General features: G+C 37.3%; 1 protein-coding gene across 5 annotated transcripts in view; it reads left to right on the top strand.

Annotated features, from left to right (window-relative positions):
* The window catches only part of PCM1 (pericentriolar material 1), a 93,065-nt gene that overhangs the window by 56,300 nt on the left and 11,053 nt on the right, over positions 1-25,712 (top strand). For 3 of the 5 annotated variants that reach the window (XM_056113863.1, XM_056113862.1, XM_056113861.1), the window contains 14 exons: positions 2,378-2,434; positions 6,186-6,358; positions 6,764-6,889; positions 11,462-11,582; positions 13,396-13,551; positions 13,753-13,886; positions 15,781-15,915; positions 16,407-16,604; positions 18,072-18,134; positions 18,790-18,925; positions 19,175-19,335; positions 21,559-21,634; positions 22,402-22,658; positions 24,490-24,582. In XM_056113863.1, the coding sequence (XP_055969838.1) occupies positions 2,378-2,434; positions 6,186-6,358; positions 6,764-6,889; positions 11,462-11,582; positions 13,396-13,551; positions 13,753-13,886; positions 15,781-15,915; positions 16,407-16,604; positions 18,072-18,134; positions 18,790-18,925; positions 19,175-19,335; positions 21,559-21,634; positions 22,402-22,658; positions 24,490-24,582 (1,886 nt within the window). The remainder of the gene's footprint in view (positions 1-2,377; positions 2,435-6,185; positions 6,359-6,763; positions 6,890-11,461; positions 11,583-13,395; positions 13,552-13,752; positions 13,887-15,780; positions 15,916-16,406; positions 16,605-18,071; positions 18,135-18,789; positions 18,926-19,174; positions 19,336-21,558; positions 21,635-22,401; positions 22,659-24,489; positions 24,583-25,712) is intronic. The other 2 variants (XM_056113864.1, XM_056113865.1) reach the window with 1 other exon arrangement.

Here is a 25,712-nt window from a genome sequence, read left to right as displayed (position 1 = left end):
AAGTGAGTCCTGAGTGCAGAGCCAGGAGTCACCTCTGAGCATCGCTGGGTATTGCCCTCAAAACAGAACAAAACAAACTTTGTCTTCATAGGAAAAAGTCTGAGTACTTTAATATATAATAACATATATGGCCAGTAGAAATTTAGTTTCTTCCCCTTTTTTGCTTTAGATTTCTCTTCTCACTACCATCTCTGTTGAACTTTACTCTTTAGTGGCACTGAAGTTTTCTCATAGCTATGCTTTTTCTCACTTCACTGATTGTCCTTTCTGCCAAAACCTATTTTGATCTTTTAGTTGCCCCTTTCTCTTCAGAATCAAATATGAAATCATTTTAATTCTAAAATTCTAAAACTGAATCTAAACCAAAATAGTCAAGTTTCCCTTTTTGTTTCTGTTGTGTCTGTGTAAATCACGTTTATTATCTATATTACATTCTATAGTTGTAAACTATATCATTTTTTCGAATCCTCAGAAGCAGGTAATACTATTTCATTTTCTTAAATGTTAGCATAATACTGATCACATGGTAAGCATTCGGTTAGGTATTTATTAAGTGAGCGGAGTTACAAGTATTTGCTACTATCTAAACTTAAATAAGTTCTGATACTTTCCGGATTTATAAGTAAAAAAAAATACCAAAGAAATATGGAGTGGGAGACTCAGTTTTCTGAAAATGGGTAATAGCAACTACAATTTATATTGTACATATTTATAAATTCTCTCGTGAGCTTCATAATTATTATGTGCATTGATTTTGTTTTTCAGCTGTAGAAAATAGGTATAGAAACATAAAAGACAAGTAATATAAATGGTGCGATTTTTGTGGAAAATTTCAAAACTCTTGCCATTTACCTAGTTATACTGTAGGCATGAAAAAAGAAAAAGGAATCATATAGATTTTGTCTGATGAGTATGGTTCCAACCGTCTCTTTAAGTGAAAATTAATAATCTAAAAATCGATGGGCCAGAGGAAAAGCTCAGTGGGCGAAAATGCATGCTCTGCCTTTAGGAGGCCCAGGTGCTATACCTGGTAGTGCATGGTCCGCCAGCGCCAAATCATGAGATTCCTCTGAGCACTGCCAAGTATGATCCCCCCCCCCCCCCCCAGGAAAACAGTCTGAGTAAAAAAGAGTAGAAGAAAAGACATCAAAATTCAGTAGTAATTGTATCATTTTTCAGATTTAACATTTCTTAAACTGTTTTTTTGTGGGGTCACACTCGGTGATGCTCAGGGGTTACTCCTAGCTCTGCACTCAGGAATTACTCCTGGCAGTGCTCAGGGGACCATATGGGATGCCAGGTATCGAACCCGGGTTGGCTGTGTGCAAGGCAAACACCCTACCCGCTGTACTATCGCTCCAGCCCCACATTTCTTAAATTTTTATAATCAGAAAACAATTATTTATATATTGAAATTCTTTTTAATTTTTTGGGTCACACATGGCAATGTACAGGGGTTACTCCTGGTTCTGCATTCAGGAATTACTTCTGTCAGTGCTCAGGGGACCATATGGGATGCTGGAAATCGAACCCGGGTTGGCCGCATGCAAGGCAAACGCCCTACCTGCTGTGCTATTGCTCCAGCCCTATATTGAAATTCTTCGTGATGGTATTATTAGGAAATGGTAGAGCTGAAGGTTCAATCCTTGTTTTCTATTAATAATTGTTGTTCTAGGAAAAAAAAAACCTACTGTCCCAACCTCAGAGTTTTACTATAATTTTATTTTTATTTCAGCTCCCTTCTGTCATCTGTCATCTTTATTAAATAGTGATTTATTGAAAGGGTAAAAAGTTGGGGAAGGACGGACACTAATTTGAAAGGCTTAAAAACTTGGATCAGTTAGTATTAGTAGTACCTTAAACAATTACTGTTGCTCCATACATAGGAAAATATACTTAACGAATATTTTTTAAATGTTTGAATAGTTGAAAGTCCATTTATATATATTTACATATCACTTTCTAAAATGAATTATGACCATTAGTACAAAAATTCTCAATAACGTAATAGTTTTTGACATTTATTGTTGGAGAGTACTATATATCACTATTTTTGAGTTGTGCAGTTATCTCCTCCCTCAGAGGTTATGGAAAATTCATCTGGATGTGCATTCTTATTAAAACAAATAAGTTACAAGTTTATTGTGATAATCATATCACATTAAGTATTAATAAAAGTTTGTAGCAGTTTTTTAAAGATTTTTCTGAGATTATTTTTTAAGTAGAGCTTAAACTATACCTGATAGTAACATTCCAGTTCGGACAATTTTAGATTAAATTTGTTTGATTTTCTTTTTTCCCTTCTCTTACTCATATTATAAACCCTGTCTTTACATACACATTTTATTTTCATCCTTATGTCTGCCCTTTCCTACAGCACATGCTAGGAGAATGCTACAGCAATCTAACAGAAATACTTGCAATGAAGCGACAGGTAATGATCTTCTTAATTTTGGCTCCACTTTTTGTCAGATAACTTCTGTTGGTTCTAAAAATCCTTAAGTTTTACTGCTCTGGGTTTTTGTTTTATTTTGCTTTTTAGATTTAGCTTAGTATAAATATGCCACTCATTATCATAAAAGTGAAAAAGATTTTACAGCCATAAAATTCTGACGCTTTTCATTTATTAATCTTGAGTTTTTCTTTTTGGTTTCATTTCTGTTTAGTGTATAAGTAACACACTCTGATAATAGAAAACTTTTAATGACTTAGTATTTTATTTGAAAATTTTATTTGAAACACTTAAGTGCTCTAGAGAATATTATTTTTTGAAATAAACATGTTCTTAATCTTTGATTTAGTGTTTATTACTGCATATGACTTGTGTTGCAATTCCTTATTTTTTCTTAGCAGTCAGGTCTACTTAAAAGAATTAAAAGCAAAAAGTAGAGAATAAAAATCTTGTGTATATGTTCAGGAGAACCTTAAAACCGAGGACCTAGAACTGACATCTGAGTAGCAGTCATTTTTCTTAAAGGAAAAACATTTTGAAAGTAGCATAAAAATAGAATGGAGGACCAGAGAAATAGTACAGAGGGTAAGGTATGTGCCTTACATTTAGCTGACCCAGGTTTAGTCTTTGGCACCCCACAATGTTCCCTGAATTTTGCTAGAACTCATCACTGTGCACAGAACCAGAAGTAAGCCCTGAGTACAGCACAATTTGGCCTGAGTCTCCTCCCCACCCCTCCCCTAAACCCTGGCACTAAAAAATCGAATGAAGGGGCCAGGGAGCATTTCTAGCATGCACCCAACCTGGGTTTGACCCCTTGCACCATATGGTTCAGAGATCATCATCAGATTCTGCCCTGGAGGCCCCTCAGCACCACCAGCTATTGACCCTAAAAGTCCCCTAGCACTGCAAGGCCAAATCAGCATGGCATCCTCAGACCCTTGCCTTGAAATGCCTGCCCCATTGGCCAGTAATTACCAGTGGTGATCCCAGGACTCCTGAGCAGTGCTTAAGGGTGAGCGGGATGGAGGGGGCAGAAGGAATCGTAAAAACCTGAGGCCAAGGACTTTTCTGGTCTGAGCTAATGTGTTCGTACCAGAGAGAAAATCTGGCCAAAACTTTCAATCTCTTGTACAGGAGAGGTGTGAAACATGTTGACATTGGGAATAAGGTGATCTTTAAAATAGATAATTTAGATGATATACTCAGCTAATAATGTCATTAAATATGCCATATTCTTAGTCTTTGAAATCATGAGCATTCCCTAAATTTAAAATATATATGCTATATATATAATAGACAAAAGTTAGTATATCAAATCTTTTGGTTTTGGTTTTGGTCTACACCTGGTGGTGCTCAGAAGTTGCACCTGGCTTAGCACCCAGAATTCACTCCTGGCGGTGCTCAGGGGACCATATGTGTTGTCAGGAATTGAACCTTGGATGGCTACGTATAAAGCAAGCACCTTACTGTTTTTTCACCCCTGCATATAGAATTTTTAAGTGAAATTTTCCTATGTAGTGAGGTTGTTTTGTTTTTGTTAATATTATCTCTGCATTAAATGTACTTGAATATTTTTAAAATATTAAGGGAGCCAGAAAAATAGTATAGGGGTTAATAAGGTGCTTACCTTGCATGTAGCAGACCCTCATTTCATCCCCAGCCTCACATACTCACCTCACATACCCCCCAATACTGCCAGGAAGCACTGAGCATAGAGGGTGTTAGCTGGCCCCCTACCCAATATCAAGAGAACATTAATATAGCAGTTCATTTTATGCTCATGAATGTCTGAGGCAATATAGAACAGTTTACATATTCATTATTTTTATTTATAGGTGTAAAACTTGAAACCTAAAAGATTAGCAAATTTATGAAAGGTTTCTTTGTTTAGTTCGTGTTTTCTGTGTATTTTCTTTTGTATAAAGTGAGTTAGTATTTTTGATATTTGAAATATTTTTCAAATGTTTATCATTGAAAGTAGAATATTTAAGTATTTGCTGTTTAACTTTTCTTTCTTAGAAACTTATCACTGAATTTTGTAGAACTTAAATATTTGTGGTTTTACCTTTAGAAAGTTAACAGTATTTTGTAGCTAAAAATGCCAGTTAGCAATTTTCTTAAAAGGATTGGCTTTTTTGTGGGGGATTTGTTGTTGTTGTTTTGCTTTTGTTTTCGGCAACAGCCAGCAGTGCTCAGGAGGACTTACTCCTGCCTTTGGACCCAAGTCACCTCTGGCGGGCTCTGGGGACCAGATAGGGTAGCAGGGATTGACTAAGATTGGCCGCTTGCAAGGGAAGCACCCTAATCACTGAACCACCACTCTGGCCCAGGAATTTGTTTATTTTTTTAGTAGCACAATATAGGAGCAGTTCCTGATTTGTATATAAAATGCGCTTATTACTTTAAAGGTGATAGTTCTGTTTATCAGTGGTTAAAATTGCACTAAATAATGGAGTATGCTTGCATTCTGTGAAACTTCTGCTCTGATGACATTGTCACTGTCACTGTCACTGTCCTCCCGTTGTTCATCGATTTTCTCCAGCGGCCTAGTAACGTCTCCATTGTGAGACTTTGTTGTTACTGTGTTTGGCATATCTAATACATCCCAGGTAGCTTGCCAGGCTTTGCCGTGCGAGCGAGATACTCTCGGTAGCTTGCTGGGCTCTCCGTGAGGGGCGGAGGAATCGAACTAGGGTCGGCCATGTTAGCTGCGTGCAAGGCAAACGCCCTACCCGCTGTGCTATCGGTAAATAGTAAAATTAATCACTTCTGAATACTTTACAAATTCTGTTTTTTTATCAAGAGAGCATAATAGCTGAGATTTAAAAATCAGTAGGCCTAATTAGATAGAACTTAAAATACTGACAACTTAAAATTGAGAGCTCTCAGTTCTTGGAATTTTCCTTTTCTGAGACCAGAAAGATAGTATAGGGGTTGAGGCTCTGACTTGTGTGTGGCCAGTCTTGTTTCAGTCTCAGTATTTTGAGGTCGTCTCAAGCAGACAATATCCCAGCCCCCGAGCCCCAATTTTTTTCCTTCTCTCGCTGAAATTTTATATTTACAGAAAGAAATGTATTTGCATTTGCTTACTTTACTCAAAAGATTTTTACTTTTTTTTTTTTTTAAATAAGGCCAGAGCAGTGGGTTCGGTGCTTCTACTGGCACCTGGCTGACCCAGACTCTATACCTAACAGCACATGGTCCACTGAGCCACACCAGGAATGATCCACAAATGCAGAGCCAGGAATAAGCCCTGAGCACTATTGGGTATGACTTGAGAACCAAAATAAATAAAATTTTGTAGGCTAAAGTTTAGTATAATTGAAAAATAGGTAATAAAATTTAAATATTTCTCTAAATATTGTTATGTCTTGGTATCTTCAAGATTATGTTGGGAATTATAAGATCATTTTTCCACTAAAATATAAATTTCCCAGAATAGAATTAGGAGTATTAAAAGTTACAGCGAGTAGGAGGACTAGACCACACCCACCAGTGTTGAGACTTTACTCATGGCTCGTGCTTAAGTGTCATTCTTTGGTGCCAAGGATCAAACCAGGACTGCCTTGTGCAAGGCAAGAAGTGCCTTAAACCCTGTACTGTCTCTCCAGCCTCGAGGATGTCCCACTTTTTAAGCAATTTAAAACAATATATGATGTAGCAACAATAATAAGATAGTTGTTCTGAAGGTATTAATAATATAGACTTCCTGATATTTTATATCTTTCAGAAACTGGAAGTGATTTTTCCACATTTGAAGCTCTGAGGGATACTATTTACTCTGAAGTAGCTACATTAATATCACAAAATGAATCCCGTCCACATTTTCTTATTGAACTCTTACATGAGCTTCAGCTGCTTAACACAGATTATTTGAGACAGAGGGCTTTATATGCACTGCAGGTATCTGTACCTAACATTCTTTTCCCTACCCTATCTGGTATTGTCTCTGTACTTTAGCTAAGTGTATCTTTATAAATATGGGGTTTTGGGATTTGGTTTAACTTTATTTTTACAATACCTCTTTCAACAGAGGCATGTACTTTTTATTCTTGAGTTAGATTCTCATCCCCAACTCTTACTGTCCTTACATGTATTTTGATTTTTTTGTGCTTATTTGCCATTGTATATAAAACTTCTAGTATCCTTTAAGTAGCTTTTAGATTAACGCCATTATTTGAAGTAATTTTCAATGTTTCACGTTTAACCTATGCTTGACTATTAATAACATTTGTTTTTCAATATGCTGCTTTTGAATTTTTTTTAAAAAAAACATGTATTATATTGATACTTTATTTCCCTATCTAGGACATCGTATCCAGACATATTTCTGAAAGCCATGAGAAAGAAAATGTAAAGTCAGTGACTTCTGGTACATGGATAGCTTCAAACTCAGAACTAACGCCCAGTGAAAGCCTTGCTACTACTGATGATGTAAGCTGATAATGATTAATGAAATGTAGACATAATTCAGTATGCATTAAGCAAAGCTGGAGGTTGTAAACGATGAATAAATGAAATATACTGGGGGGCAGGGGCTCCCAAGCAATGCTCAGAAGATCCAGAGCGCTCCCAGTGGTTCTTAGTCAATCTCATCAGTAGTTCAAGGGTCTTACTGAAATGCTGCTTAGGCCCAATCGTGCTGGCGATTACCCAGGCCCACTCCAGTGGTGCTGAGAACCTCCATGGTTGTATCCAGCATTGCTGGGGGCCTTGTAAAGGAACCTGTACTATCTCCTGCTCCTTTTTAAAAAAGCTAGTGTAAAGTATTATTTTGAGCACAGTTTAAGCCCTGGGTTCAATCCAGAGCACCATGTTAAACAAAAAATAGGAGTAGAAAAAATATCAAGATAGGTATAAATGATGGTATAAGGCATAAAGTCACCACATTTACATCTACATTTCCCAACAGGAGCTTGATATAAAGGACAATCAGACTGCAGTAAAAAAAAAAAAAAAAGACTAATACATATAAGTTAATCAGGTTAAATAGCTAGAGAAAGTCATCAATCAAGGATATGTATGTAATTTTCAGATTAATGCATAAAATTTTAAATCAAGTATAAAGGACCTGGAAATGGAAAAGAGTGATGTGGAAAATGGTATTTTCAGTATTTATTATTTTCAGTTATTTTCAATAAAAATGCTATTTGAAGAATTTCAGATAGCACCTAACTAGCATGGAGGTGATTGAGTGACTAAATGGCAACAGTAGTAGAAGACAGAAAAGATAACATGTTAGAGATTTGGAAATCATCTTTATAAAACCAGACTCTGACTTTAATTTTAAAGAATTAGGTATAGTTCTGGGAAAGCAAATACATACTTTTTTAAATGCTAATTCTAGCACCTCAGTGTTTGTGGATGAGAATTGTAATTGTCTAGTAACTATCACTCCTGTAGAGTTGAAAGCATATTACTGATTTTTGCCCACTGTTGATAGTGTGAACTTTATATATTTTTGAAGAGATTTTATTTTCTTGAAGAATGCCTTTTTATATAGTAATTACATGCCAGTGGTTAATGTATCAAACTGTTAAAAGTCACTATCTCCATGTTTCTAGACTAAGGTTCGTTAAATTCCATTTATGGAGCTTTTTACACTTTGTTACATGTTGTCCTGTTCAGGAGAGAGTAAAAATCCTGGAATTATAAGTGAAATAGGTTGGGAAATTGAGGTTTAGGTAAAGGAAAAAGCACTACAGTTCATCTAGATGCTATAAAATGACAAAAGGAAGTATACTTCAAATCTTCACACCTGAAGGAACAACAAAGTATTTTTATTCTTTAAAACATCTCTGGGCTGGAGCGATAGCACAGCGGTAGGGCGTTTGCCTTGCATGCAGCCAACATGGCCGACCCGAGTTCGATTCCTCCGCCCCTCTCGGAGAGCCCGGCAAGCTACCGAGGGTAACTCACCCGCATGGCAGAGCCTGGCAAGCTCCCCGTGATGTATTCGATACGCCAGACACAGTAACAAGTCTCACAGTGTTACTGGGCCTGCTCGAGCAAAACATCTCTACTTTATAATGTCCTTAATCGAGAGCAGACTTTTTGGGTGCGGGCTGGGGGGACTCAGCACACCTGACTCTGCTCAGGTCTTACTTCCTGGCTTTGTTCTCAGGTGCTCAGGGATCACTCCTGGTTGTGATGGAGGAATAGTATTGGGTGCTGGGCCTGAACCCCGGTCGACCACATACATGGCAAGTGTCCTGTATGCTGTGCTGTCTTTCCAGTCCCAGAAACAAACTTTACTTCATATTGTAAGAGAAAAACTTTTAATAGTAGCTGGAAGAAAAATTAGTTTGCACTTGTGAAATGATGATTCAGTCAACCAGACTATTAAAAATGGATTAATCTTGAAAAGCTGAAGTTCTGAAAGAAAACAAAATATCTTCTTGACTTTTTATATAAGCAAAGATTTCTCAGAACATAAAGCCTCTAACTATAAAGGAAAAAATTGTTAAAAATTGTTAAATCATCACTATCACCCCGATGTTCATCGATTTGCTTGAGCGGTCACCAATAATGTCTCCATTCGTCCCTGTCACCTGCTAGTGTAGCCCGATGGCATATTGGGGGCTCTTTCAGGGTCAGGGGAATGAGGACAATCATTGTTACGTTTTTTGGCATATCGAGTACGCCACAGGTAGCTTGCCAGGCTCTGCCATGCGGGCGGGGTACTCTTGGTAGCTTGCCAGGCTCTCTGAGAGGGATGGAGGCTTTTGGAGCAGCCTCCCATCACCTTTACAGGTGTTCCCAGTCAGGCATATATGCAGGCAGGATACTCTCGATAGCCTGCCAGGTTCCCTGAGAGCATGTGTGTTGTATGTTAAATCATACTTTATAAAAATGAAATTCTTATGGGCCAGAGATAATACAGGAGTTAAAGACACTTGACTTTACCTATGGTTCATTCCAGTTCAATACATAGCTTTGAATATGAGTTTAATACTCATTTAAAATAAATGAATATTTAACAATATTTAGTTCAGTATTCAATACCCTGCTCTTCCTTAAGCATAGAGCAAGGAGTAGTCCCTGAACACCACTAGGTGTAGCACAAAACCCCCGAAATAAGTAAATTCTTTTGGGCTGGGGAAGTAGCAGAAGGGCTGGAACTGGGCTTAACTTCAGTCCCAGGCACCACAGACCCCCAGCCTCAGCACCAATAGGTTGCCCCAGTGCCCGCACCCTCCACCCCCCAGCTTTGTTGGGCCTGAGCCGCACTGTATTGCTGGGCTCAAGCACTGTACCATCAGGCTCATGTCGTGAGGGCAAGTATCATCCCTTGTACCTTACTTGGAAGTTCCAAAATACATGATGAGGGGGCTGGAGAGATAGCACAGCGGGTAGGGCGTTTGCCTTGTACGCGGCCGACCCGGGTTCAATTCCCAGCATCCCATATGGTCCCCTGAGTGCAGAGCCCGGAGTAACCCCTTGCATCGCCAGGGTGACCCCCCCCACCCTCCAAAAAAAAGCAAAATACATGATGAAATCTACTTTTCAAAAGATAAAATTCAAAGAAAATAAGCTTGGGGTTGGAGTGATAGTACAGCAGGGAGGTTGCTGGCCTTGCACATGGCCAACCTGAGATTGACCCCTCAATCCCTGACATCCCATATAGTCCCCCAAGCACCAACAGGATTGCAAATCAAGCGCCTCAGGGTATGACCCATTTAAAAAGAAAAGAAGAAAAGGAAGTAACCTCAATTTATCCGACAGTTTACTATAGGCATGACAAATCCAGACTACAGTCACTGTCACTGTCCTCCCCTTGTTCATCAATTCGTTTGAATGGGCCCAGTAACATTGTGAGACTTGTTGTTACTGTGTTTGGCATATCAAATACGTAACAGGTAGCTTGCCAGGCTTTGCCGTGTGGGTGAGATACTCTCAGTAGCTTGCGGGGCTCTCCGAGTAGGGCAGAGGAATCGAACTTGGGTCGGCCGGGTCGGCTGTGTGCAAGGCAAACACCCTACCCTCTTGTGCTATTGCTCCAGCCCCCAGACTATCGTAAGATAAGCGAATCAATAAATGTGATCAAGAGATTTTTGAATAGTGCTTTGTGAAAGATATTTGGGCGTTGTACAAAAAAACCTACCACCCACCCACTAAAATGGCTGAAATTAAAGTGATTAACTATAATGTTGGTGTGAAATGGAAAAAACTGAAACACTGTTTCTGAGGCTGTAAAATTGTACATCATGATAGAGAACAGTTTAGCAGAGTCTTAAACATAAACTTGGCAGTGATTTTACAGCTTTCTCTTGGAAGCATATGTCTACAAAAACACTTGTACACTAAGACATTAGTGTTCTTCACTCCATTAGTATTGAAACTTTCAAAATGAGACATTAACTCAATAAATATATCTCTAAAATGGAACACAGTATAGTCATTTTAAATGAAGATGACATCTTAAACACAGGATTGTGGATTAATTTCTAAAACATTAAGGAAAGAACCCAGATGCTAAAGAGTGTATAATGAAATGGTTTGAAGTTTTTAGCAAACCTGATCAGTCATCTCAGAAATTAAGGCAGCTGGGATAGAGTGGAGAGTATGCAGGGGTGCTAGGGAACTTTACGGTTGGTGAAAAGGATTTTTAGGGAGGGCAGTTCCACGGGGATATATATTTTTAAAATTCACTGAATTGTACTTAACAGGTACATTGTATGTATATTATATTCCAATAAAGTTGATTTAAAAATATGAATGATGGTGTTATGTTTTTCTTCTGGATATGTGATACAAATTATTGTGATTTAGAGATGAATTTTCTTAATACATAATTTAGAATGTTAATTCTTTCCAAGTATAAGACTACTTAATATTTTAATGTGACACTGGTTATATTACGGTCATGGTTAGATGTAGTATTCCTGTAATTAAAAAATAGTATTTTTTAGTATACTTTTATGGAAAAACTTAGTTTCTTTGTTAAAATCTTAGTCATAATTTTTTAAGGAACATTAGTGATCTTTATTTTTTAAACTAACTTAGGAAACTTTTGAGAAGAACTTTGAAAGAGAAACACATAAAATAAGTGAGCAAAATGATGCTGATAATGCTAGCGTCATGTCTGTATCTTCAAATTTTGAGCCTTTTGCAACAGATGATCTAGGTAAGCGGAATTTTTATGATCTTAGAACATGACTTTAATACAGTCCTTGAATTTTATTGGAAAGGAAGTAAGGTCTAGAAAGGCAAGAAAGTAGAACACTCAAAATGAAAATTATCCATCTGTCTAAAACGAGTAATTGTCAGTTCTTTGACCTTTGGCAAATCATTTCATCTTTCTCACTCTACAAAGGAAATGAAGGTCCTGCTTTGTTATTGTGAGAAAAACATAGACCTTTCTGATATGTGTAATAGCACTTTAGAAAAGTTTCCATACCCTTAAGAGGGAAAATTCATCTCTCTAGTTAATGAGACTGCTCAGGTATCAATTCCTCATCAAGTCACGTTTTCAGTGGTAGTATTAAATCTATAATGAGAAACAAGCTGACAGTATAAATAATCTTCAGTGGGAAAGTTTGGCAACCTTAAGTCATGACAGATTGCTTTTTGCCCCCAGTTAAAAATGTCCCTCTTTTGTTATAGTTGTTTCTGAAATGACTAGTAGTCAAACACGTGGTCAGGGTGATTGCACGCACAAGTGTTGCGACCTAAGGGATCTCAAATGCCAGTTCCATCTCTGAGTGCTTTGGGATGGAGTATGACCTCCTTAGCCTCACTTTGGTAAGGCAGGTACTCTACTATTGAACCATCCCTAACCCCCCTGCACATTGCATTTTATTCTTGTTCTGTTTTTATAGGGGCCACTCCCAGTGGTCCTTAGATGACCTTACACATGACAGACAAGTATTCTGTTACAACTATCTGGCCCCTGACACATTACATTTTTTATCATTAGTTGTAAAACAAAATACGTTTCTTGTATTGCATAAGCTTTTTTTTTTTTTTAAAGGAATCCTAGTTCTGGACTAGGAGATTTTGGGGGAAATGTACAGGATTTGATTCATTTCATTTCATTCATTTCATTTTCCAAGCTTGCTTATTAAAAGATTGTCAAGTATTTCATCATTTAGACCTCTAGGGCACGTAAGTTGTTCCCTTTAGAGTTCATATAATGAGAATAAAATGTAGGTAATTCTTTATAAAGGCATTTCTTTATTACAACGGATGAAGTTACTTTTAACCTGATTAGTAAGGAACATCTGAATAACTATAGTGAACTCATTCCTAGAGAATAGCTTTAGCTAACCCCCTGCCTTAGGTTGTACCTGTTTCTAAGTTACCTCCCCACTTTAGAGTTATGTTTCATTTACTAATTTTTTTTTTCCCTAATCTCTCACCACTGGCTTTGAGAACACAGAACTGGGGAATCTCGTTCTTAGGCCCTTTGTTTACCTTACTTATTTGTTGAAGCATGTTGTGAAATATATCTCTCACTTATACATTTCATATATGAGTATACATATATACACACATAAATACCAAAGCTTAATAGATCTTAGCTCAAATCCCTGCTCCTATACTTTACTGGCTATGAAATCTTTAACTTATATTCTCTAAAAATGAGGGTACTGTTTTAGGTAAAACATAGTAAAATATATATTTCACATATATATACTTATATATACCTATAGTAAAATACACCTTTTTTATGTATTATATATTATATACATAACACACACATACATAGATTATTAAATTTGAGTGTAAATTCCTCCTACGTTCCACTAGCTTGAAATCCTTGACATTTTAAGTTCTTTGAAAATGAAGGCACTGTTCCCTACTTTATAGAGATATCTGAAGATTAGAGGAATCTGATAATGTGCACATTATCCAACCAGAGCTGTACCTGAAATTTAATCACTAGTTTTTCACTGTGTTCATGTGTTTTTATTTAGAGATATTTGTTCTGTATGCAGGTAACACCGTGATTCACCTAGATCAAGCATTAGCTAGAATGAGAGAATATGAGCGTATGAAAACTGAGACTGAAAGTAATGCAAATGCAAAGTGCTCCTGCAGAATTGTTGAAGCTGAAGATGGGGCTGCTGCCACAGCTACTGTTAATTTAGAAGGTGTGTTCTTGAATTCATTAAGATCATAATTCCTTATATAAAAGAAACCTGACATATATAATAGTTTTATTTTTTTAACCACTTTGAAGTTTTAGCGTCTTAATACTACATATTGGTTTGATCTAGCATAAAATTGTTAGTATTTAATACTTAGATCCAATACTTAATTTGGTTAATACAAAATTTTCTTTTTAAAAATAGAAAATCCTGTTGAAAACCATGATGCACAACAACCTGTCAACGAAGTTTCTACTGTCCCGTGTCCTAGAATAGATACTCAGCAGCTGGACCGGCAAATCAAAGCAATAATGAAAGAAGTCATTCCTTTTTTGAAGGTAAGCAGCAATATTTTCAGTCTGCACTTTTATTAATGCACACAAAGATAGTCATTATTATTAATCAAAAACTCTGTTTTCATTTTGGATTTGTTTATTTGGTTTTGGTTTGGGGCCATATCTGGTGGCGGGCAGGTGTTATTCCTAACTCTGTATTCAGAAATCACTCCTGACAGTCCTCAGGTTACTGTATGGAATGCCAGGGAACCCAGGTTGGCCAGATGTACTGTACTCTCTCCAACTCCCCCAAAATATATTTTAAATTACACATATATTTTGTTTATTCAAAAAGTTTTTAGAATGTTTGGTTTGTGGACATAGCAGTGAACAAGTTCAAACCTTTTTACTCTTGTGGAACTATATTCTAGGTAGTTCATTCTGGGTCGTACAAAAATTTTTTAACTTAGGAAACAAATTTTTTTCTTTAAGAAAATTTCAATATAAAACACAGAAGTAAATGTATATGAGTTAGATACTTGTGCCATACAGAAAATTAAAATATAGTGACTAGGAGTGCCCATTTTAGATTAAATGGTTAAACTTCCCTAAAGGTTTCCAGAGAGGAAATACTTAAATAGAGATGTAAACACCAGCTTATTTTCAAACAGTGCAAAGGCATAAAAGGGAAGTCCAGGGGATGATTTATTGCCCTCACGAAAGCATGAGGCATGAGGTCATGACTATGACTGGACATTGGTCATATGTTCGTATTGATGCCCACAGGCACCAGATACAGCTTTTGGCAACTCTGGGTGGTAGCCCCAGCATCTCACCCTCCCCCAAAAAAGTACTTGGGAGAGTAGATACTTACAATGCTTATAATAACTGACTACTTATTCATGAATCTAATCTTACTCTTCCACTGGTGTTTAATCTCTTGCCGATATGGGACTGTTATTGCTAGTGAGTTTTGTTTGTTGTTTTGTTTCAGTGAGTTTAATCCTTAGGTTTTGGGGATTTTGTGTTTTGGGGTGGGGATGAGGTGGGGGACCCCAGGTTGAGCCTGGGGATTTCAGGGGCGCTGTAATTCTCTCAATTCTCTGTCCAGATTAATGCTATGTCCTGAGATATGGTGATGCTCGGGCCCTTTGTTGCCAGAGATCAAACTCTCTCTGGCCCCGCTATATCAACTAGTGGCTAGATCAACTGAGGACACCAATTACGATTTATATTTACAGGTTTTTAGTGAGTTTTTGTTGTTTCTTCACAGTGCTAGGGATTGAACCAGGTCTCATGAATGCAAGCCATGTACTTTATTACTTTTCTACCTTGGTACCATCTTGATGCTGCCTCTCCCCTTTCTATTCAGATAAATACCAAGACATGTTACTGCTCAGTCAGAGTATTTCTATTTTCAGTTTTTAAAAAAAATTCCATACCATTTTGATCTAGTTATTTTTTATTTTGTGGCTATACCCGGCAATGCCCAGGGCTGTCTTTTTACTAAGGGATCCTTCCTGGTGGAGCTCAGGAAACCATAAAGGGTGCCAGGAATCAAACCCAGGTCAGCCACCTGTAAGACAAGCACCCTACCCACCGTACAATCTCTTTAGCCCCAGGTTTGCAAACTCTTTTTCTTTTGGGCCACACCTGGCTGTGCCAGGGCTTATTCCTGGTGGGGCTTAGGAGAGGACCATGTAGGATGCTGGGGATCAAACCCAGGGCAGCCGCATACAAGGCAAGTGCTCTATGCCCTGTACTGTTGCTTTGCCCCCAGGTTTGCAAACTTTTAATGTGTAGAGTGGAAGTTTTAGTATTTTTAAGGTTAGGTATTTCCGAACACGTACCTGAATGTTGAGAAGCATTTGTTACGGGAGAAATTAAGCCTCATCTAGATTGGTACTTTTAATAATAGGAGAATTTATATTCTAATCAATTTTGGATTTTTTTCCAGGAACACATGGATGAAGTTTGTTCTTCTCAACTCCTAACTTCAGTAAGACGGATGGTTTTGACTCTTACTCAACAAAATGATGAGAGCAAAGAGTTTGTAAAGTTTTTCCATAAACAACTTGGCAGTATATTACAGGTAAAAAGTTTTACTTTTATGATTCACTAAAATGTACCATCTGGTTACAATTCTTTTTTGTGTGTGTTTTTTTCCATTTTCTGGCATTACATACAGTTCACTCAGGTAAATGTTATAGGCATTTTAATACTCTTTGGAGTATTCTTTACTTTGCTTAAAAAAGAGAGTATCGTAGGATTTCATTTAATTCGATATCTCTAAAACCTGTACCAACTAAAATTTTTCCTTTGGGCTAATGAAATATAATAGAGGAGAGGAATGTAGTTTTCTGGTTCATTTTTCAGCATCACATACAATCTCTCAAACTTAGCACAGTTCCTACTTAGTATTTTTTAATAATATTAACCTTTTTTTTCACAATAATAACAGCCTATATCTAAGATTTGTTAATACTTAAATTTGGTTTCTTTAGAAGATGAAAAATGATCATATAAACTACTCACAACAGACATTTACTATAATCATAAAGTTATTTGGTTGTCTTTGAATAGGATTCACTGGCAAAATTTGCTGGCAGAAAACTGAAAGACTGTGGAGAAGATCTTCTTGTGGAGATATCAGAAGTGTTGTTTAATGAATTAGCTTTCTTTAAGCTTATGCAAGATCTGGATAATAATAGTATAAGTGTTAAACAAAGATGTAAAAGGAAAATAGAAGCTGCTGGAGTAATACAGTCTTATGCCAAAGAGGTAAATAATATTTTCCTTTTAGGGGTCATTACAGTTCATGTATAAATACAGATCTTTTGTATGTTTGGTTTTTGTTTTTGAGTCACCCCCAGTGGTACTCCAAGCTTACTCCTAGCTCTGCGCTTCATAACCACTCCTGGCAGTGCTTGGGAGTGGGGATCAAACCCAGGTCGGCTGCATGCAGGACAAACTCCTTACCCATTGTACTATTGCTCCAGCACCTGCACTCTTTTTTTGACTCATAAAAGAAAAGGCAAATCAAGGCTCAAAGCCCAAATGATAAATCTTCCTGAAATCTGAAGTCAAACCATGTATTTTACACTGCTCTATTTTGGGGGGGCGGGGGGGGGGGAGGGAGGGCGTGGGGATTGCTAAGCGCTTAGAAACAGATATAACCATAATAAGTGATCAGGACTTTATAGATAGGCAGTATTGAGACCCTTTAAGGAGGTGAAATAATAGCTAAGGCTGAGGGGTGGGAGAGCCAAAAATGTTTATAATAAAGATAAAATATGGGTGAGCATACAGAGCTGTTCTCAGGAAGGGGTGAGTATTCGGGAGAACAGAGAAGGATAGTAACAGTCAGTAGAGGAGGTTAGGTAATAAAGGTAAGACCAAGTGATGAGACCTTATAAACCGTAATAGGGAGCTTTTATTTTATTCTCAACATAGTAGGGAGCTTTGGGAAAGTTTGAGGTAGGGAGTGATATATCTTGTATACGACTTTTTTTTTTTTTAATTTGTGGATTTCTTATTTGAACAAGAATTATAATAGAGATGAAACCCATTTTAAAACTGTTGGCTGTAGAGTCCGTAAGGAATTCTAATGGCATGATGTACATAATAAAAATGGAGCAGAGGCTGGTTCCTAATTTTTTAATTTGGTACATTTGAGTAAATGGGAAGGTCATTTTTTTTTTGCGTTTGAAGTCTAAAGGAGAATCGGGTTTAGGATAGAAAAAGAGAATCGTGATTGTTATTTTGGACTTAAAAATTTGAGATGCCTCTTCTCTATCCAAGTAAGTTGTGAGGTAGCAGTGTTGTCTTTTGAAAAAGGTTTTAATGGAAGAGTTGATTTTGTAATGTGGTATGCCAGGGATAGAAGTCAGGGCCTTCTACAAAGTAATAGCATGTTCTCTGAGCTAAATCCTGTTCTCTTGAATTTACATTTTTAAGAAAACGTTAGACAGTGTGGTGGGTAAGGCACTTGTCTTCCACACAGCCAACCATGGTTTTATCCCCAGCGTCACATCTTCGTCCTTTGATCACTGCCGGGACTAGCTCGGAGCCAAGAGTAAGCCCTGAGCACAGGCAGATAAGGCACTAAAACCAAAAAGAGAAAAAAGAAAACATTTTACTGTTTGGCTCATTGTCCAAAAATACAGCCTTTGTTAAAGTCTAGTAGTTCATTGTAAAGTTCGAGATATATAAAACCATACCTCTAAATTTTGCTTGTTTTACTTTTAGGCCAAAAGGATTCTTGAAGGAGATCATGGATCCCCCACAGGAGAAATTGATGATGAAGACAAAGTATGTGCTGGTTAACTTGTGCTTTATTTAAAATTCTTTTGAAACAGATGATTCAATAGTTTTTGAACTTCAGGTGAAATTTTCAATAGGGGCTGGAGAGATGGCACAGCGGGTAGGGCGTTTGCCTTGCATGCGGTCTGCCTGGGTTTGATTCCTAGCATCCTATATGGTCCCCTGAACACCACCAGGAGTAATTCCTGAGTGAAGACCCAGAGTCACCCCTGTGCATCGCTGGCTGTGACCCAAAAAGCAAAAAAAAAAAAAATTTTTTTTTTTCAGTAACTTTTACCTGAATGTTTTGAGAGCAAAGTTTAGGGATCATCAGATTTCCTGCTTACAAACTTTATTTTCTTCTAGAAACTAAACTCTCAAAAATGATTCTTTGTATTTTATATTGGATAATGATTTTTTTTTCCCCTCTTTGGGTCACACCTGGCGATGCACAGGGGTTGCTCCTGGCTCTGAACTCAGGAATTACTCCTGACGGTGCTCAAGGGACCTGTGGGATGATGGGAATCAACCAGGTTGGCGTAATGCAAGGCAAACACCCCACCCACTGTACTATCACTCCAGCCCCTAATGATTTATTTTTATATTTATTATAAGCCTTTTAAAAATATACTTTCATGGACTTATTGAATGTATTTGTGGCTAGGACAAGGATGAAACTGAAACTGTTAAGCAGACTCAAACATCTGAGGTACTTAAAGGTGACAGATCCAAAAATGTGAGATCTGATGTTTCAGATCAAGAAGAAGATGAAGAAAGTGAAGAATGTCCAGTGTCTATTAGTAAGTTTAAAGATTCTGTATTAACTTTATATATTCTTATAGGTGACTTGTGTGAATATGCTTAATTGAGAATTGTCAGCTCTGATTCGGATTTCTTTACCTTGACCAAATTACCTGCCGTTATAGTAATAAGTTACAGTTACAAGATTTCAGATAATTTAGCAAGTTGCACTATTCAGAAATGCTAATAAATATAACAAGTATTAAATGCTAAAATTTTACTTTAAAAAATTGTGTTAATCAACTTAGATTTGTCCAAAGCTGAAACTCAGGCTTTGACTAATTACGGAAGTGGAGAAGATGAGAATGAAGATGAAGAAATAGAAGAATTTGAAGAGGGTCCTGTAGATGTCCAGACTTCACTTCAGGCTAATACTGAAGCTACAGAAGAAAATGAACATGACAGTCAGGTATTCCATTATAGATAGAAATACCTCTTGGTTTTATTTTAGCTGTGTAATAGCTGATTCTTTTAAGAGATATCACATTTTTAATTAATTTAATCCTGAGTGGGGGTGTGGATTAACAAATCCTAAGAACTGTGAGATTAATTGGAGCAAGGATGGCAAGGGCTGCATTCAAAGCATATAATCTGCTTGTTAATCTCCCGGGCCCAGATCTGAATTTTAAGTCATCCCTATTTCTCTTAGTTCATATAAAAATAGTCCATAAAAAAATTTGCTCTTTTGGGGGTTGGAGCAATAGTACAGGGGATTAGGGTGCTTGCCTTTGCACATAGCCAACTTGGGTTCAGTCCCCAGCATCACATTTCGTTCCCTGAGCATTGCTGGGTATGCCCCCAAACCAAAATTTTTTTTTAAATTTTTTTAAAAGCAATGCAAAAAATAAAAATTCCCTTTTCAATCTCAACCTGCTTTGAAAGGCCATACATCATGTGGATTTCTTCTCCCTTTCACACCACATCTCCACATTTCTGATAACAATCATGAACATTTTTATGAGTGTGTATTTATTAGATACCACCTATTGTAGCACTGTAGCACTGTCCTCCCGTTGTTGATCAATTTGCTCGAGTGGGCCCGGTAACGTCTCCATTATGAGACTTCTTGTCACTGTGTTTGGCATATCGAATATGTCACGGGTAGCTTGCCAGCTTTGCCATGCGGGCGCGATACTCGGTAGCTTGCTGGGTTCTCCGAGAGGGGTGGAGGAATCAAACCTGGCTCTGCCGGGTCAGCCATGTGCAGGGCAAACACCCTACCCACTGTGCTATCGATCCAGCCCACCACCTATTGACTTTCTGTTAAATAGAGATGATTGTTAGATGATATATCTTCTTTTCCTTTAATCTTATCCTCATTTAATTTTATCTTTTTATTAAAATTGAATTTTATCAGAAATTTAGATGTAGGCAAACTGTAGATTTAACCAAAACATTACTGACTACTGTACTAAATAATTTGATTATTGCTTAGTCTTGTGTTTCACATCAGTTTAATCTCGGTCACGGTCACGGTCCTCCCGTTGTTCATCGATTTTTTTTTTTTCCCTTTATTGTATTTTATTTTTTTTTAAAGTTGTAGATTTACAATTTTTTGTGCTTTGGTTTCCATTATACAATGACCAGATACCCATCCCTCCACCAGTGCCCATTTTCCACCACCATGGATAATATCCCTCCCACCCCCATCCCCCCATCCCCCCGTCTCTGTGGCAGGGCAATCCCCTGTGTTCTCTCTCTCCTTTTGGGTGTTGTGGTCTGCAAAAGAGGCATTGAGTGGCAAACATGTTCAGTCCATAGTCCACTTTCGACATGCATCTCCCCTCCTGGGAGGATCCTCCAAACATCCTTAATTTGGTGCTCCCTTCTCTATCTGAACTGCCCTTTCCTCTAGGATACCCGGCTGGCCTCTAAGTTATGGAGTAATCCTCCTGGCGCTGGTTCATCGATTTTTTTCAAGCGGGCCCAGTAACGTCTCCATCATGAGACTTGTTGCTGTGTTGCTTGTTGTTACTTGTTGTTACTGTTGTTACTTCTTGTTACTCCCTTCGACAGCACATATACTAAAATTGGAACGATCAGTTTAATAATGGTCTCAATTTTTAAATTTAATTTTCCTTGAATATACACCTAAGCCTTTGGTCTCTATTACCTGTTTAAATACATAAATATCTTTAGAAGGTTTTGGGTTTTGTGGGGTTTTTAGGGGGGTTTTTTGGAGGGGTAAAGAGCTCCTTAGCAGTATTCAAGGATCCCCAGGGACTCTTGGCAAACCAGGATGGATTACTCAGTCCTGGGGCTCAAGTATAAAGTACTGTGATGCCCATAAAGGTTCTCTGATGCCAAGGACCACCTGGGCCACACTCCGGTGTTCAGGAATCTCCAGAACTGTACCTGGTAATGGTGAGGAGGCTCTTTGGTGCTGGGGATGGAATCTGTATTAGACATACACACACACCCCTAACTCTGCATTCTCCCTGGCTTGTAAATGCTGCTTTTATAATTTCTTACATAAGGGTTTTAAGGTTGGACAAAAACCACATACTAGTGACCACTTCCTGTATGGTGTCTTATGTTTTAGTCCCTGCTATTAACATGTTTTTTTTTAATTATTAGTGAATAATTAAAAAAATAAATAAGTACAGTTACAATAATATCTTTTTCTTTTTAGGTTCTGCAACATGACTTTGAAAAATCAACAGAGAACAAAAATCTTCCATCAGAACAAGAACCCACTACTCAAAAAGGTAAAAAATTTAAATGTGTTCAAAATTTTAAGATTATCTGAATTACACCTTGGGATTAAATACCAAGACCTAATACTTAGCTAAAATAAATTTAAAGTATTTTGGATTTGCTGTTTCGGGGACTTGGAAGGGCCTTTTGGGGTGGAGGACTCCTAAGCAGAGCTCAAGTGGCCCAAGGACGCCATCAATGACATTTCTCTAGTATCCTGGCCAATGGATCAGTGCTGCTCAGGCCCTGCAGTGCCAGGCATAACCGGGCCTCTGTGGTTGGTGGGGGTGATGTGGTTCTGGGAGTCTAACAAATGTCTGTTACATGAACAGAGGTCATCAGGTGCTCAGATAAGATAACCATGTGATGCTAAGATCTGTTCCATGCTTGTGTTCAGCCTTTTGAGCTAACTCTTAGCTCCTGGTGTTGTGTTTCTGCTTTTTCTTCCTCCCTAAATCCTTTGTAGAAAACAGTGTTGTTTCTACAAATAGCAAGCATATATGTAATTTTTTTAATGCAGTTCCAGCGGTTCGGTATGTGATGCACAAATTTACTGCACCTCTACCTCTGTCTTTATTCTACTTTATTAGAGATTAGTTGAATTTTAAGAATCTGATTTTTCAAATATCTCAGATGATTTGAAAACTGGTAAAGAAAATTTTGTCATTTTCTTTCAGATTGTAATTATGCTGATACTCTTGCACATGTCATTTATTTGGTATAATAGCAAAAATGTTAACTTGTTCCATTACACTGTTAAAATTTTCTTTAATAACAGATGACCAAGATAGTACTCCTGTGAAACCCTGTTACCTCAATATCTTGGAAAATGAGCAACCTTCAAGTAGCGCTGTCCAAAAGGATTCCCTTACTACCATTGACTCATCTAAACAGCCTAACCCTTTGCCGTTATCTTTAAATGAAAATGAAACCGTAGTGCCTAGAGTCAAAGAAGTTAAATCTGCTCAGGAAACTCCTGAAAGCTCTTTGGCTGGAAGTCCTGATACTGAGTCTCCAGTATTAGTGAATGACTATGTATGTATCTAAGTATTTGTGAATATCTAAATGTTTAAGTGTAGTCATTATTTTTACATAGCATTCCTGTGCATAGTTTTTCATTTTTATAAAAAATTATTCATCTATGGTTTAAATGTCAGTATTTTTATTTTTATTCAAACTTGTTTAAAATTGAACAGAAGGGTGACGGTGAATTTATATGATCATCTCAAAACCTAAAAACTACTCTTTACAACTTGAAAACCAAAGTTAGAGATGACTTTTACATGGCAGCCTTGAAGGGTTCATTTCTAGTTTAGATAGGGTAAAGCATGATTAATTTATTATTGATTCTTGATTTCTTAACTATTTAGAATATTTCATAAATGCTAGATAAAACAAAATTTATGTTTTAGGGTGAAAGTACAACAGTAAATTATCTTTAGTGAATGACAGAAAAACATATAATGAGATCTGCATTTATGATATAATTTCACTTAGTTTTATTCTGGACCTTTAAATCATTTTTAGTTCATACATTTTACATACTTTTCGTATGTAAAAGAAAAACTGCTTTTTAGATTTAGGGAGTTTATTTTTTAAGTATATTCCTAAGATATATTTATTTTTAATTTCTTAGAAGGGGACGTAATACTTTCTACTGAAATACTAATAATACTGAAATAATAGTCAAATAATACTTTCTTTGATGCTTCCAAAAGCATCAGTAAAGAAATATTATTTAATGCTTGCATAGAGTTGCTGGAGGAGGGATTTGATTGAAAGTCCTAGATTGAGGGTCTAGAATCCAAAATTTTAGGTTAGGACACTCTTGGAAGTTTTTGCACAAAAATGTGGAATGGTCAAAGTCATTTTGGAGATTTATCTGTTGACTGTTCAAGGCAAATCATCAAAGAAACTATATTAGGAGTCTCCCTGGTATAACTGCAAGGTAGCTGAAAGAGAAAAGAGTTGAGTGAGAAATGCTATCAGAGCAGACCTAGAAGTGTATTATACTTTGATAATTGATAGAGTAATATATGCTATTAAATATGAAAAAGGAGAAGCGCAAAGAATTTAGCTTCAGGAAGATAGTGTGAGATGATCAGAAAAGTGATTTACTAAATTCATACCTTAGCGATTTGAGCCTCCAGAATTGATATTGAAAGTCTGTATGTTTCATTATATTCTGCTGGATGATGGATTTGTGTTTATGTTAAAGTAATAAGAATTCAATTTATTTTAGCCTTTAGTTTTATTAGTACCTTTAGTATTATTTATTGGGCTAGAGTGATAGCACAGCGGTAGGGCATTTGCCTTGCACATAGCCGGCCCAGTAGAGCCAGGTTCGATTCCTCCGCCCCTCTCGGAGAGGCTGGCAAGCTGCCGAGAGTATCTCGCCCACACGACAAAACTTCCAAGCTACCCGTGACATACTCAATATGCCAAACACAGTAACAGCAAGACTCACGATGGAGACGTCACTGGGCCCGCTCGAGCAAATCGATGAACAATGGGAGGACCGTGCTACCGTGCTAGTCTTATTAGTTTTTCTCTTACATTGTCTTGTGCAAACTGTTTTTTACATGGTCACATAAAATTTGTTATTATCTTTGTAAGTATATAGCTGTAAGTATATAGCTCTTTCCATAAAAACTAATTTTTGTTTTACTCACAGAGGTGACTAGAAAAAATTGAAATATAGAATTATGATGTTTTCATTATGTATAGGGAGTTCATGGAAGATGACCAAACATGATAGAATAGTGATTGATACTTTTTAGAGAGTTCACTTTATCTCTTGGTGTGGACTTTGGTTTAGATCCAGAGATAAGTGGATTTCCTTCATTAAATACAGTTTTTCTTTCAGGAAGCTGAATCTGGCAACATAAGCCAAAAATCTGACGAAGAAGACTTTGTAAAAGTTGAAGATCTACCACTTAAACTGACAATATATTCAGAGGTATTTGGCTCTTTAATTAGGCTTGTCTTCATTGTGTATCTTCTAAAATTAAAACTGGGTTGTCTTACCATTATTTTGGACTACTGTGTATATTTTGAATACATAGAGAAAAAGTTCTAGTGCCACTCCAGTTAACAGTTTGACCCTCTCCACCTTTTCTTCCTACCCTCTATCACCCCCCTCTATTATAAAGTACTGTAGTTTTTAGATTTTTGTTTACTTGCTTTTGTTATTTGTTCTCCACCCTGAGAGGTCTTTTTTACTTCCTGATGGACACCATGATTTACAAAGTTGTTCATAATACAGTTGTTCCAGGTATTTAGTGTTCCAGCACAAATCTCACCACCAATGTGACCTTCCCTCCACTGTTGTCCCCAGTTTCTTGCATAATTACCAGCCTGCCCCCTTACCAGGAGCAGAATAGTTTATTTTATATTCCAGCCTTAAGACAACTCAAAATTCCACAATATTGACAACCCAGTAGGAGGACAGTAAGTTAGGTGGGAAAATAGCATAGAAGCCAGTTAAGCTCAGTAGAACAACACAGAGGCCTCAACTAGCAACAAGCAGCCTAGCAGCCTCTCAGACAATGACTTTATTAATGACCCTATTGTGAGATAACATTTTTCAGAAATTTTCTTCGCCTATTTTCAAAGTATTCTGCTCCTGCTAAGGGGGCGGGCTGGTAACTATGTGGGAAATTGTATTATGAACAACTTCTCATGTGGATCCCTTCTCCTTTCTTGACCCTGCTTCTCCCATTCCTATTCAGATACATACCAAGGTATGATATTGCTGGGTCATAGAGTATTCTTATTCAGGTTTTTTTGTTTGTTTGTTTGTTTGTTTTGCTTTTTGGGTCACACCCAGCGATGCACAGGGGCGACTCCTGGCTCTGCGCTCAGGAATCACCCCTGGCGGTGCTCAGGGGACCATATGGGATGCTGGGATTGAACCCGGGTTGGCCACATGTAAGGCAAACGCCCTACCTGCTGTGCTATTGCTCCAGGTCTTAATTCAGTTTTTTAAGGAATTTACATACCATTTTCCATAGACACTACACCATTTCTATTTTAAAAATATATGAGACGTTCCTTTCTTGCTAATAAATGTTGCTTTTAGTCTCTCTC

This window comes from Sorex fumeus, unplaced genomic scaffold, assembly GCF_029834395.1.
Source record: "Sorex fumeus unplaced genomic scaffold, SorFum_2.1 ptg000024l, whole genome shotgun sequence".
Classification (NCBI taxonomy): Eukaryota; Metazoa; Chordata; class Mammalia; order Eulipotyphla; family Soricidae; genus Sorex; species Sorex fumeus.
This window is presented reverse-complemented; position numbering and strand designations above follow the sequence as displayed.